The 20,741-nt window shown below is 35.1% G+C and overlaps 2 protein-coding genes and 1 long non-coding RNA gene across 8 annotated transcripts in view; 2 read left to right on the top strand and 1 right to left on the bottom strand.

Moving 5' to 3' along the window:
* The window catches only part of LOC128238990 (uncharacterized), an 18,794-nt gene extending 10,485 nt beyond the window's left edge, over positions 1 to 8,309 (top strand). For all 4 annotated transcript variants that reach the window (XM_052955381.1, XM_052955382.1, XM_052955383.1 and 1 more), the window contains exons 7-9: positions 3,201 to 3,430; positions 5,426 to 6,149; positions 6,525 to 8,309. In XM_052955381.1, coding sequence (XP_052811341.1) covers positions 3,201 to 3,430; positions 5,426 to 6,149; positions 6,525 to 7,838 — 2,268 coding nt within the window. In that variant the 3' untranslated portion in view covers positions 7,839 to 8,309. The remainder of the gene's footprint in view (positions 1 to 3,200; positions 3,431 to 5,425; positions 6,150 to 6,524) is intronic.
* Positions 1 to 13,175, bottom strand: part of LOC128238995 (uncharacterized) — an 18,263-nt gene extending 5,088 nt beyond the window's left edge. Inside the window, exon 1 of the long non-coding RNA XR_008261802.1 lies at positions 12,899 to 13,175. This is a non-coding gene — a long non-coding RNA (uncharacterized LOC128238995). The remainder of the gene's footprint in view (positions 1 to 12,898) is intronic.
* On the top strand, positions 12,349 to 20,741 carry LOC128238992 (zinc finger and BTB domain-containing protein 18-like). Of its 3 annotated transcripts, none has more exons than XM_052955389.1 (6): positions 12,349 to 12,442; positions 14,596 to 14,959; positions 15,142 to 15,662; positions 17,476 to 18,100; positions 19,064 to 19,144; positions 19,309 to 20,741. In XM_052955389.1, the coding sequence occupies exons 2-6, from the start codon at positions 14,773 to 14,775 to the stop codon at positions 19,737 to 19,739; spliced, it is 1,845 nt and encodes a 614-aa protein (XP_052811349.1). In that variant the 5' UTR covers positions 12,349 to 12,442; positions 14,596 to 14,772; the 3' UTR covers positions 19,740 to 20,741. The 3 variants fall into 3 exon arrangements, with proteins under 3 accessions (XP_052811349.1, XP_052811350.1, XP_052811347.1); XM_052955390.1 differs by lacking the exon at positions 12,349 to 12,442 and adding an exon at positions 13,195 to 13,387 and having other exon boundaries at positions 17,476 to 17,994; positions 19,309 to 19,672; XM_052955387.1 differs by lacking the exon at positions 12,349 to 12,442 and adding an exon at positions 13,197 to 13,387.

Here is a 20,741-nt window from a genome sequence, read left to right as displayed (position 1 = left end):
GAACGCAGAACTTTTCCCAAGAAATATATTTCTTAAAATGTCTCCTCATATGCAAATGTTATAATCCATGTCAGCTAAAGTTAGATATTTCAAAGAATAATTGTGTTGACAAATATTGTGAGTTTTCCAATTTGCACCTGACATGTAAAAAACATCCTGTCAAATTTTGCCCAAATGTTGTCTAATGCTTCAAATAATTCATTTTTCAAGACCTTTTATTTTATAGGCATATAGCAGACATGTTGTTTTAATGCTGTCTCAATACTTAAAATTATGAATGTTGCAAGCTTTGTTTTGGTTATTAATTTTCTATAAAAAAAAGCATTTTGTTGCATTTATGTCCACTTCAATTTGACATATACATTCATTTGAACATATAAATATAACTTTCTTCTTGAGTTCAAACAAGAAAATAATAGCTGTTTTTGTTCACTTATTACTTAGGCCTACAAAAAAAACAATTTGGTACGGGTAACCCGACCCTACCTACAGAATAGGCGCCGACCCTACTGTTTTTATAGTCAATTTGAAAAAAAATAATAAAAAACTAAAAAAATTGCTTTTCAATTTGTAGTTTAAAACCTTAATTGCTTATACAGAAGATAACTTTAACACCATTCTCCAATGATGGAAATTACATTCTTATAAAAAGCCTTATAAAAAAAAAAGCCTACCTACCCTACCTATTTTTGAAAAGGATGTTACCCTAACCAAACAATTTATTATTTTAGGCCTTATTAAAAATGCCTTGTGTCAACTGTTAATGTCATCATTACATAATCAACATCTCACTTAAGATAGAACTTGTGAACTTATTCAACTTTAAAGCATACCATTAATACACTTGAGTATAATTAACCCATCTTCATCTTTTTAAGTGATTTACAATGTGCTTCCTCATTTGATAAAAAAATGACATTAAAATTTTCTCTTCGCTAAGATACGAACTATATGGTACCGGAGCTTGTTTTCATTTTCTTAGTTTAGCGGATGGCATACTTGACCAACAATCCAGAGGGACCTTCAGTCTTTCATGTTCCACAAAATGATTTAAGTATTTGTTATGTTTTAAGTTCAATTGCTCTTGATCTTGATACAGAGAGTGACCAAATTAGGCAAGCCAGTAGGGCACAGACCCTCATGGGCCTCTTTTAAAGCCACCCTTCAAAGAAGAGGGGGTATATTGCTTTGCACATGTTGGTAGGTCATTGGTCAGTCTGTCAGTAGACCAAAGCTTGTATGAACTTGACAATTCCTGGACCTATTGTCAGCAAACTTGGCATGTAGGTTGGGCCTGACCAGTAGATGACCCCTTTGGATTTTAGGGGTCCATCGGGTTAAAGGTCAAGGTCACAGTGATTTTTAATTGGAAAAAAAATGTCTAAGCTTGACAGAGTGATTTAATTTAATTCTTAATACAAATATTCTTGACAACATGGCGCTCATGGGGGGCATAATGTTTGACAAGCATCTCTTGTTTAATCTTGTCATACCAGATCCTTTAAATTGAATGTATTTTTATTTTCTATTGTGATCTGTCTTTGTCCGTTGTCCGTCTGCAGTCTGTCTGTCAACAATTGCTTAAAAACTTCTCCTCTGCAACTACTTGGCCAAATTCAATGAAACTTTACAGGAAGCTTCCTGGGGTGACCCTCTTCAAAAATACAACAAGGGGTCACAATTTATCAACAACAACAAAATGGCTGACTTCCTGTTTTGCTTTAAAAAACATCTCCTCTGAAACTACCAGTCCAAATTCAATGAAACTTTACAGGAAGCTTCCTGGGGTGACCCTGTACAAAAATACAACAAGGGGTCACAATTGATAGACAACAATAACAACAACAAAATGGCTGACTTCCTGTTTTGCTTTAAAAAAACATCTCCTCTGAAACTACCACTCCAAATTCAATGAAACTTTACAGGAAGCTTCCTGGGGTGACCCTTTACAAAAATACAAGAAGGGTTTACGATTGATGAGCAACAACAACAACAGCAACAACAACAAAATGGCTGACTTCCTGTTTTGCTTTAAAAAAACATTTCCTCTGAAACTACCAGTCCAATTTTTAATGAAACTTTACAGGAAGCCTTGTTGGGTGACCCTCTACAAAAATACAACAAGGGTCACGATTGATCAACAACAACAACAAAATGGCCAACTTCCTGTTTGGCTTTAAAAAACATCTCCTCTAAAACTACCAGTCCAAATTCAATTAAACTTTACAGGAAGCTTCCTTGGGTGACCATTTACAAAAATACAACAAGGTGTCACGATTGATCAACAACAACAACAAAATGGCTGACTTCCTTTTTGCTTTATTAAACATCTCCTCTGAAACTACCAGTCCAAGTTCAATGAAACTTTACAGGAAGGTTCCTTGGTTGACTGGCTCTACAAAAATACAACAAGGGGTCACGATTGATCACAGAACTGTGGCCCTTTGCTTAGGTGAGCGTTTTAGGGCCATCATGGCCCTCTTGTTTAAACATGTTTATTGATATGAGTATGCCTTTATTGAGACCCTTTTCCATGAGCGAACATATATGACCAACTAGTTATCCAGGATTCTCATGAAAAGTTTTCTATGAATATGCAAATACCTCGAACAACTTGAGAATAAACTTCCTATAAGTATTATCATAATCACTTCTTTCATTGTATAATTACATTTTAATGAGTTTTTAAGTATCTCTTATTAGTTCTGAGTATCTCTTAGTAGTTCTGAGTATCTCTTAGTAGTTCTCAGTATCTCTTAGTAGTTCTCAGTATCTCTTAGTAGTTCTCAGTATCTCTTAGTAGTTCTGAGTAACATCTCTGAGTGGTTTTAGTAGATCTTAATGGCTTTAAGCAGGACCCGGCCACACTGGAGGAGCTAAACAAACTTTCAGGGTCTCAGACCCACAAGAGGAAGGAACAAAAAAATTCATTTCTTTTACAAAAATATATGTAAATAATAGTAAAACAATCAAATAGTTTTATAATTTGGCAAAGTTCAGCTCACAATCTATACTTTGCTAAAAGGAAAGTTACAATGAAATAAAGATTTTGAGTCTGAACTCAGACATGTAAACTGTTTGTAATCACTGCCCTGAGGTAATTGGAGTTTCTGTGAGTTGGTTGGGTACAGCCATTATATTTTAGTTGTGGTTATAAAGCATGTCATTTATGAATTACTGAAGGCATTTTTTTTCAACAGGTCCAGTACTTCAACAACAAAGAGCCTGCAATTGAACGCTCGATCCTCCCTTGCCAGAAATCCAGTGTCCCGCAGTACGGATCTTTCCCAATGGAGACCACAGGGTCATATGGAGGGCTTGTCACTTCGACGTCAAATCTTACCTTGCTTCTAGATAGCCTAGATTTCAAGCCTGGTGTCCCAGAGATTTTGCCTAGACACCTTGTGAAAGTCATGATGGAGAAACCTATGTATGTGGATAAATTATTAGCTTCCTTTTTCCTAAGGTATAATCATAGCCTTGGTGTCCTGTCATTGGTGTGCAGGATCTTGAACACAATGCACCAGTCAATTGTTACCATGGCCCCCAGGTTTGGGTATACCCGGGATACCCGGGGAAATGGGCCGTGTTTTTACCTTTCAGGTGACCGGGCAGTGCCATGGGGAATCCGGTGGTTTAGTCTTTGCGCCAAAAATAGGGGGGAATGGGCATTTATGGAAATTTTACCAGCAGTTTGTCCCTGCAGGACAGGGATCTTACCCAGGCTTGGCTGGACCGAAAGTCCCCGCTATTCCCTGGACCTGGGAGGGCCATGGTTACAATTGACTGGTGCATAATGGTTTACTTTATACTGTACATTAAAACTTAAAAACATTCAAGATATTTGTTTGCCAGAAATTATACCCTTAATAAGTATAATGAGGACCCCACACTGTGATTCAGTCTTCAATATCTGTTGAGTTATTAAAAAAATGAAAACCTTGGTGTTTGCAACCCTGGCGGTCCTGTTTTGGATAACAAAGTTCATTAAGTTTGAATTGATGTTCTAAATTTATACCTACATTACCTTGTGGTGTGGGCTATAGGAATGACGTCACCATTACGTCATATGTACTTCCGTTGTGTGGAAAATTCTCAATAAAAAAAAATGTTCTTATGATTGATAGACATGTTTTCACATGCTCAATACACTGTAAATCAAAACTATCATTATTCCTGAAACTGTTATACCTTAAGTATCTATTCTTGCTTGATTTATCATTTAGAGTAGAGATTAAAGCATAAACCGCTGCCCTATAGTTGAAAGGTCATTTTGGAAGAACTGTCATGGCGGACGGTGCAATTTTTAGAGTTTGTTTTTCAAGTGGAGTGATTTTTCTTAGGAATAACTTGACCCCCCTTTTTTATTGGCTTAACATGTAATTTAAAGCTTGTACTTTAAGAATATATGTGGTTATCATAGCCTGCATTTGCTCGAAATGCCTTTAAATGTTGTCTAAAAATTATAATTTTACATTGAATTATATAGGGAAAAACAATGGTGGTGTGTAACCTATATTGGAATCACATTGTCCAGTCTGTCTGTTTGTCCGCACACACGAATGGTTATATATTGGGTATTAATTCCTTCATTACTTATAGAAGATCAAATTTGTTGGGTAGCCCTTGTTGGGTAGGGTTAGTTAGGGTTAGTAGGGCTTTAGTAGGTATATTTTTATAATGGGAATAATGGTAAAGTACCTAACAAAGGTCGATATGTGGGAACGTCCGTTCGTCCGTCCATCCTGGAACATCAGCACAAGTCTAATTTTCTCCATAACGTCATATGTTTTTGAGGTATTGACTTTAAAACTCGTACAAATATTTTCTGTGATGAAGAAAAGTGCAGTATTAAAGAAACATTATCTTGTTAATGTAATCATGTTAATGTATTCTAGAGTCATTTCCCTTTGACTGTTTTTATTCTTTTGTTTTTTACTTCTCTCCATAACTTTATTTGTCTACGAGGTATTGACTTAAACTATACAAAAGAAACATTATTTTGTGATTTGTATTTTTAGAATTATTGCCCTTTGATTATTTTCTTCCCTTTTTTTTCTTTTCAATACTTTATTCTTATGTTATCCTTCACCCTCCTTTTACTACTTAAACAGATATTATTAAAGGTTATACTAAAATCAAAACATTACCCATAATTATCCTGCTAAATAATGTTCAACAAACAGTTAACTCAATTTCTCCGGAAGCCTTAGAGAAAGACTTCTGTTGACTGTTGGATACTGGCGGAGGTTGTCGGATTGTTGATTTTATAGATGATAAATTGAAATGTTAAATATCATGATCATGATCATGAAATCAGTGTACAAATTTAGAAACTGCATGTTACTTTTGGGGAAATGTTTGCATGGAACAATTGATGTGTATGTGTGTTTTGTGATTTTATTCGTCATTTCTACTTTTGCAGTTTTGAGAAAGGTAACTGTTGGTATGGCTGTGGTTTGGACATAGAGGATGATGGTGAAAGTTTTGGGCACACGGGAGCAATGGAGGGGACATCTGCGACTGCCCGATGTGACCAATCCGGGCTCTCGTGGGCTCTACTCCTCAACGCCTGGGCGAAAGACATGGATTTGGATGGTTTGGTGAAATTCGCCCTGTCCACGGTTCCCTCCATGCCGTTCTGGCTGGGATCAGACATTCAAAATCACTCTGGGGTGTATTTTGTAAGCTCAGAAGATGGACGCGAGTTTGTGACGGTTCTTATTCCAAGATTGGATTTGTTAAGCCATGTGCTGGAAATGAAGGAAAAGGGTTATGTAATTAAGCACATCAATGCACTGTCCCTCACAGATGATGTAAAGTTTATAATCATATGGCTGAAAAAGCAACCAAGCTCATGGCATTTTTTGATGGATGTTAAAGTATCTGACTTTAATGAACAGTTAACTCAGCTACGACAGAACTGGAGTGTAAAGGCTTTGGAGGTTTATATTGTTAGTAATCTTGTCTTCTTTCTGTTTGTTCTCCATCCTCTTTCCAGGAGTGTTGAACAGAAAGTGTATGCTGTGTCAAATGTTGATGAGCATAGAACATGTGCTAAATTATTCTTAGAGCATGGTTTCATACAGAAAAGTCAGTCTACTGTGAAACAAAAGAAGATATACATTATCGCCTGTGTATTTGAAAGGGTGAGTAAATATTATTACGTCGTCTACATAGTATGACAGACTTGAGAATACATGTATGTTGTGTGGCATTGTCATCCCCGTTAATACACTTTCTTGTAAATTCACAATGTAAAGCTTTCATATTCCCTTTTACAAATACGGATACGCTCTTTATACATGTATGTAGGCTTAAGAAATCAACAACTAGCCAAATCACACCAGTCACATTGAAATATGTACTTACAATATCATGTATAGGTTATTTGATCTGGCTACATGAATGCAATTATTGTAACTCATGTATACAAACATATGTATATATATACAATTTTCATTGGACCAAAGCATGTAAGTACAATGTATAAATGTTTCCCTTTATATTCCACTATTTTGCAGGAAAAAGAAACATCAACATCTAAACGCCGCAACAGCAAGAATATTCCAGAGCAATGGCTAGAGCTGCCCATACAAAACTATGTTGAAGACCTCCAAATAAAGATTGAGAATTATGGTAGGCTTGAATACCTGCAGTTTTATACAACTGATGATATGCCAGAAATAAGTGCTGTGTGGAAAACTTCTACTAGCATATTAAATGTGTTCCAGCGGCATGATGTTACCCTGTATGGTTTCCTATTTGAGTTAAGAGAGAGCATGATACACAACAGGTATGTGCTGTTTGTCTCTGCTTACGAGTATGAAGGTGTGGTCTATTTCTCCACAATTTGGTCTTGCTCCACAAGGACGCGAAAACGTACACGGCAGCTAATATCAGCTGCTAAGTGTAAAAGGAAGCCGTTTCAGCATAAACAACGTGTGACAACTTCAGCAGGAGATAATCATTACAGTAATGATTCCCCAGAAGTCATTATAGACAATGTTGAAGATGAAAAACCTACTCTTGATTTAAAACCTGCACTGGCTGGTTTAGACAATACTTCAGAAAATTCTATTAAACCTGACATTTACAGTACCAGGGGTCAGCCTCGGTCTGTTTTAGGTACTCCCCCAATGTATTCACGTTTAAAACGTGATCAGAAAAGGTCCTGTAAAAGGTTTTGCAATGTTTCTGATGATGGTACTCAAAAGGAAGAAAGTGTAACGGTGAAAGTTGAATATGCAGATGATGAATATGAACCTTATGAATATGAAATACCTTTGAATGTGGATATGTTTAAAGGCAATATCAAAGAAGACCCAAAAGACACAGATCATGAGTTTGGAACTGATATCCAAAATAGCAGTATTGCTTGGAAAACAAAACAATCTGATATTTATATTAAAAGTGAACCGATAGACATTGAGTATGACTTACATGTAGCAACAGAAAATCCCAAAGACCAACCATTAAGGGATATAATTGATTCTGAAAGTCATATTAAAGTTGAACCAATGGAGTTAGAGTATGAGATAGCAATAGAAAATCCATGTGAAATGTTCGGAGATGTAAACAAATCAGAGTATCAAATTAAGGAAGAACCAGATGACTTTGGTTACGAGCTGCATGTAGCAATAGTAAATCCAGATGTCAACCTGCGAGGGGATATTTACAAATCTAAGAATGAGTTTATTATAGAAAAGGCTGAAGTAGCAAGAAAACCGAATCAAAGAGAGATGCTTGGTGATATAATCGATTCCACATATCCCATTAAGAATGAATCAGAAGACTTTGATTATAAGATAAAAGACGAACATCCAGATGCCAATTAATTTGGTGATACTACCTAATCTGAGAATCCGTTTAAGATAGAATCAGCTAAAGAAGCGATTGAAAAGAATCAAAATGACATAAACAATTCCCGATGAACCAGAAGTCTTGGATTATAAAACAACGTTAAAAAATCCTGATGGCAACCTGAAAGAGGATATTAACGAATTCTATGGAACCACTTGGGTAACTTCAAGACTACGATAATAATATAATAATATAAATCCAGATGTTAACCTGTTCGGGGATATAAATGGATCGGAGAATCATCCTAAGATTGGAGCAGCAGAACAAGCAATAGAAAAGAATAAAAGTGAAATGCATGAGGATATAAAATGTTCTACGTATCCAACTTCGATTGAACAAGAAGACTTCATTGGATCATGAGATATCAAACGAAAATTCAGATTTCAACCTTGATGAATCTGAAAATTATTCTAAGATATAATAAATAAAGAATTATATTATTTTGAGATTGTGTAATATTAAAATATAACCAGCAGCATGGGTTAGTAGTTTGAGGTAGATCAATACCAAAATGACAAACACAGTATAAATAAATCTTATTTGTATCATTTTATGACAGTACCAGCACTCGCGTGGTACATGTATGAGTTACAAATGTAGTAGTAATGGCTACAGAGAAAAGTCCTGTGTCAAAACTATAGCAGATTATGGATAAAAACGGTAACGTGAGTAAGGGTATATCATTTAAACTGGAACGAGCAAAATGTATAACGTATACATAAACATTTATTACAAATTGGTTAGAAAAAAAGATGAAGCAAGATCTCATGGATATAGACTAAAGGGGACTAAAACAGCCGCATGCCCATCGGCCACTAACAGTATTACCCTTGCAAACTTGTTTATCCAGTCTGCCTGCCTGTATGAATTCCAGGTTAAGTTCCACTGTTTCATGACCGATCAAAAAGTCGAATACGATCTGTTATCACCCCACTTCGTACGCGTCCACATTTTACACTCGTTCGTTAATATGAAATTAGTCAATAATATGTACCAGTACGTGTATTAGCTCATCAAACCAAAAATGTGCTACCCTCTGGTTAACATCATTATCGTTAATGTTAGATATGGATGTCTGGTGCCCCGTTATAATTTAATAAGTATTTGACGGCTGATTTAGGTTGGACCAAAGATGAGCTACTTTGCCTATAATAAATCATTTGAGGCGTACACAATTCGTAATACAGCCCTTGATTTGAGTAACAGCGTAGAAGAGCTCATGAAATCAAATATTTTGAAGACAAAGTTCATGATCTATAATCTTTTGGACATTTAGCAATACTGTTTTTAACAGTTCCGGAGTTTGACTCCACTAATTGACAACAACAATCATTTTGGATGAGTCAAAGCTACGCATGCTTCGAATTTCTTCTGATTTAGAGACTATATTTCTTTCTCGGAAGCCATTACCATGAGGAGGTATGGAATTTCGTACGGGACCATTCTTTGACCAGCAGATTCTTGTCCTTGAAAATCTTTGCAGATCTGCTTGCTGTAGATATAAACAATAAATTTGTGTTCGAGGCATTTTGAGTGCTATAGGTGTATTTAGGATGTACATGTATTGGGGGGGGGAAGAGAGACACTAGTCGTAATGCATAATTCAATCTACCATTCTCGTCTTTTTCTGTAGTCGGAAACTGTACAGCAATTCCAATTTTCAGTGTGTTTCCGTGTAAACAGCACTACACACCGAAACATTTAAGTGATTTTATGCTTCTGTATATAGATAATAAGTGGATTTAATTTGAAGACGTATACGACTGTTCCCAAAATTAGGGGCAAACAAAGAGTCATACGACTGCTTGGATTGAATCTTGTCCGGGTTGTATCTTGACCATGCCATGAATGTTTACCACGACGAAGTGGCATGTCGCTCATACGACCAAGGGTTGTACTTCAAAGGTCAAGTTCACACTTAAAGGGCAAAAGTTGAAATGATCCTTGTCCGGGTTGTGTCAAGTTCACACTTAAAGGGCAAAAGTCGAAATGATCCTTGTCCGGGTTGTATCTTGACCGTGCAGTCTACGTGTTGCATAGAACTTGTCATGAAGGTTTACCATGATGAGCTGGCGTCGCACACAAGATCAAGGTCTGCACATCAAAGGTCATGGTCATGCTTTGAGGTCAAAAGCTGAAATGCTAAAAAAACATACCATGGAGGTTCGCTGAAGGTTGAAATTATCCTGGTCAGGAGATTTTTTTAAGTATTAGACTTTAAACAGAATACGATATATTCCAGGCAACTTGATTTATGCAAATTTATTTGGGATGGCTGTAAACGTCGTGATAATCTATTATTTAGTTTGGTCGTTGTGTCAGGCACAGCTTTGTATTAAAATTGGTTTAAATGGTGTGTAAAACGGTGGCGTTTTCCTTATACCAGTACAGTACGTTTATATTGGCTGCGTTGATCGCTGCGTTTTATACCGACCCCTAAATAAGATAAATACGACGCTAAGGTTATTTCAATTTTAATCTGATGTTTATATCAATATTTTGTTCCGACAGAAGAAAGTGCGTCTACCATCTGTTTCTTAAATGGGGCCGGACAAGCTTCGAGAACTCGTAGAATCAGACGGCTATACTCTGACAATTAGTTGGGCAATACTATTTCCCGGTCTCTCCTCGTAAAATCCGGTCTCATCCTGTCTCATAATTCCCGGTTCATAACCTATGGCCCCAGGCAACGGATTGTGTTGCTGATGTTTATAACACGATTTTGACAATCATATTTGTTTTTATATGTAACAAAATGGTATAAAATATATACACATTATGTCTACACTATTTATGCAATTCGTGTTAAAGGTGTAGAGAAAGATGCGATGGCAGTACAAATGCTCATGTTTTTTGCATAAAAGATTGAGGACAGCTAGAGTATGAAGTAACTTAGAATTGCACCTTTTAAATTATGTTATGTCAAAGTTGTTTATTGTTCTTTCTTTTTTGTTACCCCCCCCCCCCCCAGACATTATATTTTTAAGCATTAATGATTACAATCGAAAAATTCCATGTTTGCATATCCGACTCATATCGATAAGATACCATATGTTTATTGCGTAAAACATTATACAATGTTCATAGCATGTAAACAAGTAAATCAATGAATGGGGAAAAAGTACACATACACATTTTCTGGAGCTAATAGTTGCAATGTTATAACATCCTATTATAGTAAGTATGCGTGTGCTTAGACATTAAAGCTACTAGATGAAGAGTGTTTATTTGAAGTTGCGTCATTCTTAAGTAATCAACACATTATGTCTCCATTTTTCGTTTATAATTTTGTGCTATTCGCTAACATTGAATACATTTGAATACCTTCGTTATAAGTACACAACTTTAGCCGAATATATAAAACTCTAGCTGTTTAAGAAATCTTATGCTGATTATTTTATTTATTTTTGAATTTGGTTATATGTTATCATCGTATTATTTCTAATCTAATCAAGATTATTAGAGCCTTTGCATAACAATCATTTATTCTATAATTGCCTTCATAATAAACAACAACATTTTTAAGGTATGAACCGAACAGTAGGCGTGCGTGTGTAATAAAAAAACTGGCTTATCCGTTTATCATGCCCTTAACGAGGGACATTCGCTAATCTCTGACACGCATTATATAACGCATTTACACCTTTCATGGTATGACATTATTGTGTATTGTCATAAACCTGTTATGAAGAGTTCCTTGACAAAATAAAATGATAATAAATAAACTTCTGAAATATTCGGAAGGCTATTTTACAAATGAAATATAACTTACAAGATACAAGAATATCTTTATTTAAAGTCGTCATGATCGGTGGAACTACGATGCTCCTAATTTATAAAAAGTAACAAATCTCAGCTTATAAAAGTTCCACGACTTCTATAACAACCAAATGTACATGCCTGTTGTGTCTTTGCAACTGCTAATGCTGTGGATTTTTGTTTTAAGAATGGCTATGTAAATACAAATGTCAATTTCGTTGTAAGTGAAATGAGGGAACATCTAGTCAGCTGTCTAGAAAAAAAACGTTTTATAAAGAAAATGAAAAGTCGCGATCCCTATGACTTTCAAATTAAAAACATTCTGTCCATGTGAAATGCCAGAATTCGTCGATAGTTTAGTTATTTGCGAAAATAGAACATGCAGGAAAATACTTATAACTGAATTTAATATGAAAAAAAACACACAATTTGTTTGTTATTCATGACATTAATTTTAGTACATGTGCATATTTCATGTTTTTATCTTTGCCTTAATTTATTATATGTTTTATTGATATAAAATATGAAATAAATGGTGACATAATTATCATCAAATATCTAATGTTTTAATCAACTGTAATCTTTTGTAATCCTATTACCCCCCGCGGTCATTAACACCTTTTTGATCACGCCCGATAGCTACTATAAAATTTGAAAAACAGAAACCGGAGGAGACCGGGACCGGGAAATAGTATTGCCCCTATTAGTTGTGTGTAACCTGTGTTTCGGTGTTGAAGTAAACAAAAGTTGAGTTAATTTATCTTACTTAGATGTTTGCACTCTGAATTATGGAAGAAACATTAGTAAAGTTGAATACAGGGTCAGTAACTACTTTTATTTAAAGCGATTGATTGCAATTTTAACAATAAAGATTAAAAAAACATGTCCATGTTTATATAAGAAAGACAAATCCCGGGATACTTATAAAAATGATTTTCGGATAACATTCGGATAAAATTTTCTTTTTGCTGATTATGGTCACACTAAATGATTCATTATTAATTAGAATACAGGTGTGATATCGGTTAGTTAGCAAAAGCACAGTGGGACAGAATCATTAAACAATTTAGATGACTAATTCCGTCATTGATTTCTTATGCACCTGTCAATTGTAGCTACAATAATGAGCGATCAGGGATACTTTTTTATTATTTTGACATTTCATGTGTATCCCTGTAACGCTACAACTCTCTACCATTTAACACTGGACGAAAGAATATATAGTAATATTATGCATCGATGTTGATTAATAATGATATAATTGTTACAAATGTACCTAACAGTGATCTTAACTGGGTTGGATTTGTCGTTAGAGTCGTTATTTTTACATAAATATACTCTGGGTCACGAAATGAGCGTAGCAGTCCACCATTTTATATACATGTTGATTTTTATCGAATAAATTTGTACCCATCCGTCAATGATGGTTAACCCTGTGCGCAGTCACAGTTATCCTCCCTTTTCTATGTATTGTGCAGAGCAACGCAACAGTGTTCAAAAATGGTGATACCTAATCATCATCATCATCATCATCATCATCATCATCATCATCATCATCACGAACATCATCATCATGAACTTCTCCCAACTTGACCCATCAAACACGTTAGCGTTCAGCGCATTGAAATGGTTGCATTTTAATAGTGTTATTTAACCGAGCCTATTAACGACCAAAATATTCGAAATCCTCTACCCCGTTTCATACATGTACACAACCTGTCAGATTTGTCCTAGATTTACAGATTAATGGATACAATCGATGCATGTAAGTGCATTATGGTATCTGAACATGTTTTTTTGGCATAATGACATAAATAAATGTGTGTTTGATAGTAGGCAATGATATTTTCGTAGAAATTTGAATTTATAACAAAGATAATTTAGAAATTGTGGCCGCGAGGATCCTCTGCGCAAGGCCCGTTTGCTACTTTTTGCTGGGATGGTGGACGTCACCAGTCTGCCATAGTCTAAAAATTGTCAAAAGACTGGTTGACGGCCATTTAGGTGGACTACTGTCAATTGTAACCACGGCCTCTCCACTGGCTCCAGGTCCAGGGAATAGCGAGGACTTTGACTTTTAGTTTAGGCAAGTCCGGGTAAAACTTCCGTCCTGCATGAACGAACTGATGGTTAAATCCCTGTCAAATGCCCCCCGGACCCCAGGGAACCTAAGTAAGGCACATTCCCCCAAAATTTGGCATGAATACAAAACCACTGCATACATCCGGCATTGCGAACCCACCGGGAAGGTAAAACATCAGGGCCAATTTCCCTGGCTATCCCTGGTATACCCCTGGACCTAGGGGGGGCCTTGGTTAGAATTGAATGGTGCATAAGGGTCACTTTAGTCATTCTAAAATGCCGTCCAGGCTTATTTTTAATAATGGTTAGCCTGGACAGTATCATTTAAAAAAAAGCCTGGACGGCATTTTAGAATGACTTAGGGTCACTTGTACCTTACTTTTTCATTCATGATAATGGATTTGTCTGTTTAATATTGTCTATACACTAAAGGTATATGCTTTGTTGTGAACAGTGGATTATTTTGCTGTGTCATCACAAATACTACTACTGAATACATGGTTATTTTAATGGATTCATATGTTTGCAATGTGAAATATGCACAGACACTCATACTAATGTTTTCCCATAGAAAATTTATCATGGCTAAAGTTCAAATTGAACTTGGTCTGTCAGACCACTACAAATTTTGAATTTTAAAGTACTACTTGAAAAAAAAGAGTTATATATTTATATTAAATTTTATTGGTATGATTTCAAGTTAAAACTCTTAGAATTGTATTGAAATGACATACAGTATGATGACTTTGTTAGTATCAAATAACTGATGGGCCGTATTTTAGACTCTAGGCTATGTGACGAACTAAGAACTGTAGTATGGGGAGTAATTCAAGAAAGTATCATGATAGAGACAATGAATATCCCCTGTCCATATTTGTTTTTTCTTTCCAGGGTCAATGCTGATATTACCCAGTCACAGTCTACTATTTGAAGTAAATCAGGAGCAGCTGTTTTGCTTTGGAACATAAATCCAATTGCCGGAACCTGTCCAATAACGCCCAAAATTCTGCTGGGATACCATTGTGCTACTTTACTCATTCTTTCAACAAAACCATCAATGTTGTAGAAATGTCTAACAATTCTAGTAAAAACAAATCCAATAAATTTTACAAGGAAAACAATTACAGTTGGTACAAACAAGATCAGGATGGAAAGTGGCACTGCGTAGTTTGCAGACGTGCAAAGTTGAAGAGCGCCTATGTCAATGGTCATGATCAGCCAGCAAAGACAACAAGTCACCAAAGACATAGCATTTGTAAGTAGTCATTAAACAGCATAATTTATATATATCTAAAAGATGTTTATATTTTATATGAATAATGTCTTTTAATGATAGCTAGAACCAATAATTAATTCAACCTTCTCCCAAATGATGAATCTGATAAATTACATGAGCACATATTGTGAAATGCTTAAAAATGATCTGTGTCTTTACAGCAAATCAGCACAATGCAGCTGTGGAGAAGACAATAGTTCCGTCTGTGTGTTTCATTACTGTACCTGTTGTAGACATGCCAGAAGTTACAGCTGTTAAACAACATATTAATATAAATGTGTGTGATAAATGCATTTTATGTACCTTTTCTTTTAAAAGAATTGAAGCAACACCTAGGCAAACAATAAATCATGACAAAAATTTGAATAGAAAATTGAAATTGACAAGAGAAAGACTTAAAGACATTACTTACATTGTGCCTGACATCAAGAAAAAAGTTGCATCCATAGCCCAGGGTGTTTGTGTGAAATGTTACAAAAAGGTTCAGACTATTATAAGAAAAGAAAAGGAAATAAAGAAAGATAAGAAGGCGATGATTGATTTATATAGACAAGTGAATGTTGCATCAATAACTTTGCATTCTACAAGTGGAAAATCTAAAGAGGAAGTTTTTCTCCCGAAGAAGGTAGTATTGGAAGAAACAAAGTCAAAGACAGCAACAGAGCCAAGTGTTGCTGTTCATGTAAGTGTTGAAACAATTAATCAGCATATTAAACTCATCGTATTTATATACCATGCTTATGAAATGTTGACTCTCCTATACAATAAGACATTAGTCGTTATTAGGAGGCTGAAATAATGTTTATCATATTGTACATTGTATATACATGCCAGATATAAGTGCTTTGGCTACAGCTTTCTTATTTTTATACTCAATTTATTACTAGTTTCGTGTTGGAGGTTATTATTGCCAAACCTCTCTTTTGGCTAGACCCTTTTACCCCCATCTACATCATCTTTCATTTGCCTCTTCATTGCCTTTCGGAGAACATCATTTTTGTGAGACTTGTCAAACGTCCTACATCATTTTTTGGGTGCTAAGAAGTCAGATCATCAGATGATGCCTTACCATTTTATTATTTTACCATTATATATTGATTGTTTTAACATGCCCAAAAACATATTTATGAGCCTTAAACTTGGAATATTTTGTTAAATTCAGCAGACATTTCATTGCCAGGTTCACGACAGAAGACGATAGACCATGAGTATTTGGCATAGACATAATTTGCCCTTTACCAAATTAAAGCCTTAGTTATGGTAGCGGTCAAGGTAGTTGCTTGTATTAAGATTCCCAAATTTTCTATATGCCCAATTTGAATGCTTGGTTTGTCACATTGCTGCGTTTCAAGTTTTTTTTCCAGTGTTTGTAAAACCTGTTCAGAATATTTTCACAATACCATCTTAAGCCTAGTTTGTTATTCCCCGCCGAATCGAAGATTTTGGGATGGGGATATTGTTTTGGCATTGTCCGTCCGTCCTTCTGTCCGTCTGTCCGTCCGGTACCATATCTTGGTAGGCATTGATCAGAAAATGTTCAAACTTGGTCAGAATGTTTCCCTTGATCATATCTCGACCATTTTCAAAAGTGGGTTACGTGGGGTCAAAAACTAGGTCACTAGGTCAAATCTTAGAAAAATCTTTGGAACATACTTGAGGCATTGTACATGGTCAAATATTCATAAAACTTAATCAGAATATTTTCCTTGATGAAATCTTGGACTTATATAAAACTGGGTCACATATGATTGAAAATTAACTCACAAGGTCAAATCTTAGAAAATTTTTGTCCGGAATTGAAATGATTGGTCGGATTATGTTCAAACTTGGTCATGATGTACCCCTTGATGAAATATGGACCGCTTGTAAAAGTGGGGCATATGGGGTCAAAAATTAGGTCACTAGGTCAAATTTTAGAAAAATCTTTGAAACACATTAGAAAAAATATGTATTGTCTTATATTAATGAAACTTGATCAGAATGTTTTCCTTGATGAACTCTTGGACATGTTTTAACCTGGGTCACATGTGATAAGAAATTAGGTCACTAGGTCAAATCTTTCAAAAATCTTGTCTGAAACTATTTTATGGTGGTGATTGGTCTGATTAAGTTCAAACATGGTTAGAATGTTCTCTTTGGTTAATTTTTGACTGCGTTTAAAAAGTGGGTCATATGGATAAAAAACTAGGTCACTAGATCATATCTTACAGGAATCTTGGGAACACTCTAGAGGCAACACAGCTGCTCTAATTTCCTTGAAACTTAAACAGAATGCCTCGATGAAATCTTGGAATAGTGTGAAACTAGTAGGTCATGTGGGGTCAAAAATGAGGTCTTACATTACATTACATTACATACAATTTTTTTTTATTTCAAACAGTTGCAATCAAACTCAAACAAAAATATATTTCATCAACAATTGATTTCCATTCCTTGACTTAGCCCAATCAGGCGGGGGGATATGAATTCAACGAATTTGCTTGTTTATATTACAGCCAATGGATTCAACTGATGTTAACCAGAATGATGGACGAGTAATGATGAATGTGGAATCAACTGTGGCCGAATGTGAACCGTATGTCTTTGAATTACCTGTTGATGGACAAGCAGTTAATGAGACAATTAAGGAAGAGCCAACAGATACGGAGCATTTGTTAGCTTTTGACATTTATGCTAATGCAATACATCTAGATGGTCAAGCAACAAATGACGATGTTAAAAAGGAGCCTTTGGATACTGACCATATGTTTGCATCTAATACTGTGTCTAATAACATACTTTTACATGGTCAAGAAATAAGCAACCAAAATATTGACACACCTGCATCTGCAACGCATGCATTAGCATCTGGCAATGCAAGTGACATTCCATCATGTGAAAGCAATTTACCTGAACCTCAGATTAAAGTTGAGCCCAACATAAATTCTTATACATTTGACATAGAAACCGATTCTCCCAACCACCAAGTATCTGTTGAAACAGAAGCAATGAAAAACGAGTTGGATGCAGAAAATGTAAGTGGCGTTCCTGATCATCATCATAGAGTAATGTCAGACCTTTGTAGAACATTGGACGAACAAAATGTGGATAGAAGAAATGTTAATAACAGAGAAAAAAGAGGTAAACTCATTGTTTATGAATATTTATGATAATTAATGCTGAATAAGTGGCCTTTTAAGAGATTCTCCATAATTCGGGTGAGGAATCTCTTAGTATACAAACAGCTTAGTAACGTTTATTTCACGACCAAAAAGACATGAAAATATCTCTATAAAAGACTACGCTATTTTCTGGTTCTACACGACGTGCTAAGTATTTCAGATTTGCTTGTATTTTAATTATGCAATCCACTCTCACAGACTGACCATTTTAACAACTTTTTTATTTTTTGTCTTGGAAAGAGCAAATTTTTGCGTCAATATCTATAAACCAATGATATAAGATTACTGACGAAAAATCAGATCGTAGATTTTACATCCGTTCGAAAACTAATGTTTTATGGCTTAAACCGTTACTAATTGTTTAATTAAAATGCATAAAGTATTAGTTTTTGAACCTTTATATAAAATTATACGATCTCATTTTTGTCAGCAGTCTTATATAAATGGTTGACATGAATTTTCGAAAAAGTATATGCTGTTGATAACGTAAAAATCATATGCATGCAATTCTATCGAATAAAATTCATGTATTAACCTATCAAATAGTTACCGTTTATAGTTAAAGTGAATCGCGCTAATGCGTATGCCCAACCTGACAATTTCAGTTAAGCTAACGGGCGTCAACTTACACCGTATGTTGCTTAAATCGCAACTGTTCTCAAACAAACTCACTTGTATTTCACCTTTCTGAACGTAAGCTATTACCCAATATAAAGTGTATAGTAGTTCATCGACGTATAAAAGCTTATCATTATTATAATTAATAATAAATATTTACAACTGTATAAAAAGTCTGCATTTGTCTTTAATGTCAAACTTGGAAAAAAGAGGAACGAAAGCTTAATCGAAGTTGTGTTAAGAAAAATGCTAAATATTTAACCATTTATTAAAACAACTTATACAGTTGCTGTGATTTTTTCAGTGCAATTCAAGATGGAATCAACCAGCGCTAGTAAAACCACCGGTCAAACGCGATCGAGATCTTCAAGCCCTTCGAACCAAGGTACCTAGTTTTATTTATGTTTGCTGACTTTGTTTGTGTGTATGTGCGCGTGTGTGACTCGATAGTATAGAAAACGAAACTTTAGTTTTCTTAGTGGGTTCATATTTTTATGAAGCTTTTAGATATCGGTAATATTTTTTAAATAATTTGAATTGATTTTGCAGATGATCATGTTTGTTCGTCTTGTGGCAAGAAGTTCAAACGAAAGGCAACGCTCGTCGAACATGAGAAATTTGTTCATCAGGGAAACAAAGGCACTTATCATTGTTGTGGACAGTGGTTTCGGAAACCGAGTTACTTCAAACGACACCTGTGTAGTGTTCATGGGCGGGAGAAGATTTATTCGTGTGAAAATTGTGGAAAGTCGTTCGCCATTAAAGCAGATTTGAACAGGCACCTCCGCCATAAAAGTGGAATGCTGTCAAACAAATGCAACCATTGTGACCAGGTTTTTGAAAGCAAACAGAGGCTCAAGGATCACGAGGGTATTCACACTGGGGCACCCCCTTCTCACCAGTGCCCAACCTGTTCAAAGCTTTTCAGGTTTAAGTCGGATGTAGCACGTCACAGTAAAGTTCACATGGTAGACAATTGAGGATACACTGGTTGGTGTGCAACAATTTGCATTTGTGTAACATTTTAAAATAGCCGAAAGTGTCGTCGGAATTGTTGAGCAAGGTTTACATTGTTCATTTTTGTCAAAAAATACACGATTGCTAAATGTATGTTTCAATGATACATTTGTATATCTCGAATTTGATATCATTAATAGGATAAACTTAAAAGTAACACTGTGTACAAATATTCGGTTCATTTCTTCATTCTTCTTTCCTGTGAATAACTACTCAAATTTTTGTTTTTTTTCCTCACTGCCTATGTTAAAAATTGATCTATATACTATTTATTACTCATACATATTAGGTTTGATTGAATTAATTTATTTAATTAGTTCTTTTGATCTATAGTCTATTTATCATTTATAAATATTAGTTTTACTGTTTGAAGTCATGGAAATTATTTCTTTTGAAAACTATAATGTTTAGACACGTGGCATTGATTTGTGTATACTATTATGTATTAAGACGATATACTATTGTATAAGTCTAATAAACTGTCTGTTCTGTTAAATTTGAATGTTCATTTTTTATAGATTGTAAAACTATGTATGTACGCAAAAGCTCATATATACTGAGTCTACACGTCCAGTTGAAGAGCAAGTTCATTTAAATGAACTATATTCTAATTCTATAACAACAGTGTCGTTGTTGTTATGCATAGCTTAAACGTTGACAATGATTAAACAGGTAGTAGAAGATAAAGAAGTTTAGGTTTATTGCCAATTAAGATATTTTTGAAGATGTTGCCAATTGTGTAGCGTTCATATCACATTTTTATGTTGATAAAGATATGTATTTTTTTCTTAATGTGAACAGATAAACAATCGTCTGTCTAACATAGTAGTTTATTAATGTTTTGTCTAAATTCACGTTTAAACATTGAAATTCAATTCAGAACACATTTTTGCAAGAAAGAACTTGCCTGCTGGACAACTGGAGTTGTTCAAGTTTTCTCACCTTTATGCAATTGTCTGTCATGA

Source organism: Mya arenaria, chromosome 6 (assembly GCF_026914265.1).
Source record: "Mya arenaria isolate MELC-2E11 chromosome 6, ASM2691426v1".
Lineage (NCBI taxonomy): Eukaryota > Metazoa > Mollusca > Bivalvia > Myida > Myidae > Mya > Mya arenaria.
The sequence above is the reverse complement of the archived record's forward strand: the minus strand, read 5'-3'. Positions and strand labels throughout refer to the sequence as shown.

Coding starts and splice junctions, on each gene's coding strand:
- LOC128238992 (XM_052955389.1), top strand. CDS start 14,773: ATGTCTAACAATTCTAGTAAAAACAAATCCAATAAATTTTACAAGGAA. Junction 14,960..15,141: donor TCACCAAAGACATAGCATTT/GTAAGTAGTCAT, acceptor GTGTCTTTACAG/CAAATCAGCACAATGCAGCT. Junction 18,101..19,063: donor TAATAACAGAGAAAAAAGAG/GTAAACTCATTG, acceptor TGATTTTTTCAG/TGCAATTCAAGATGGAATCA.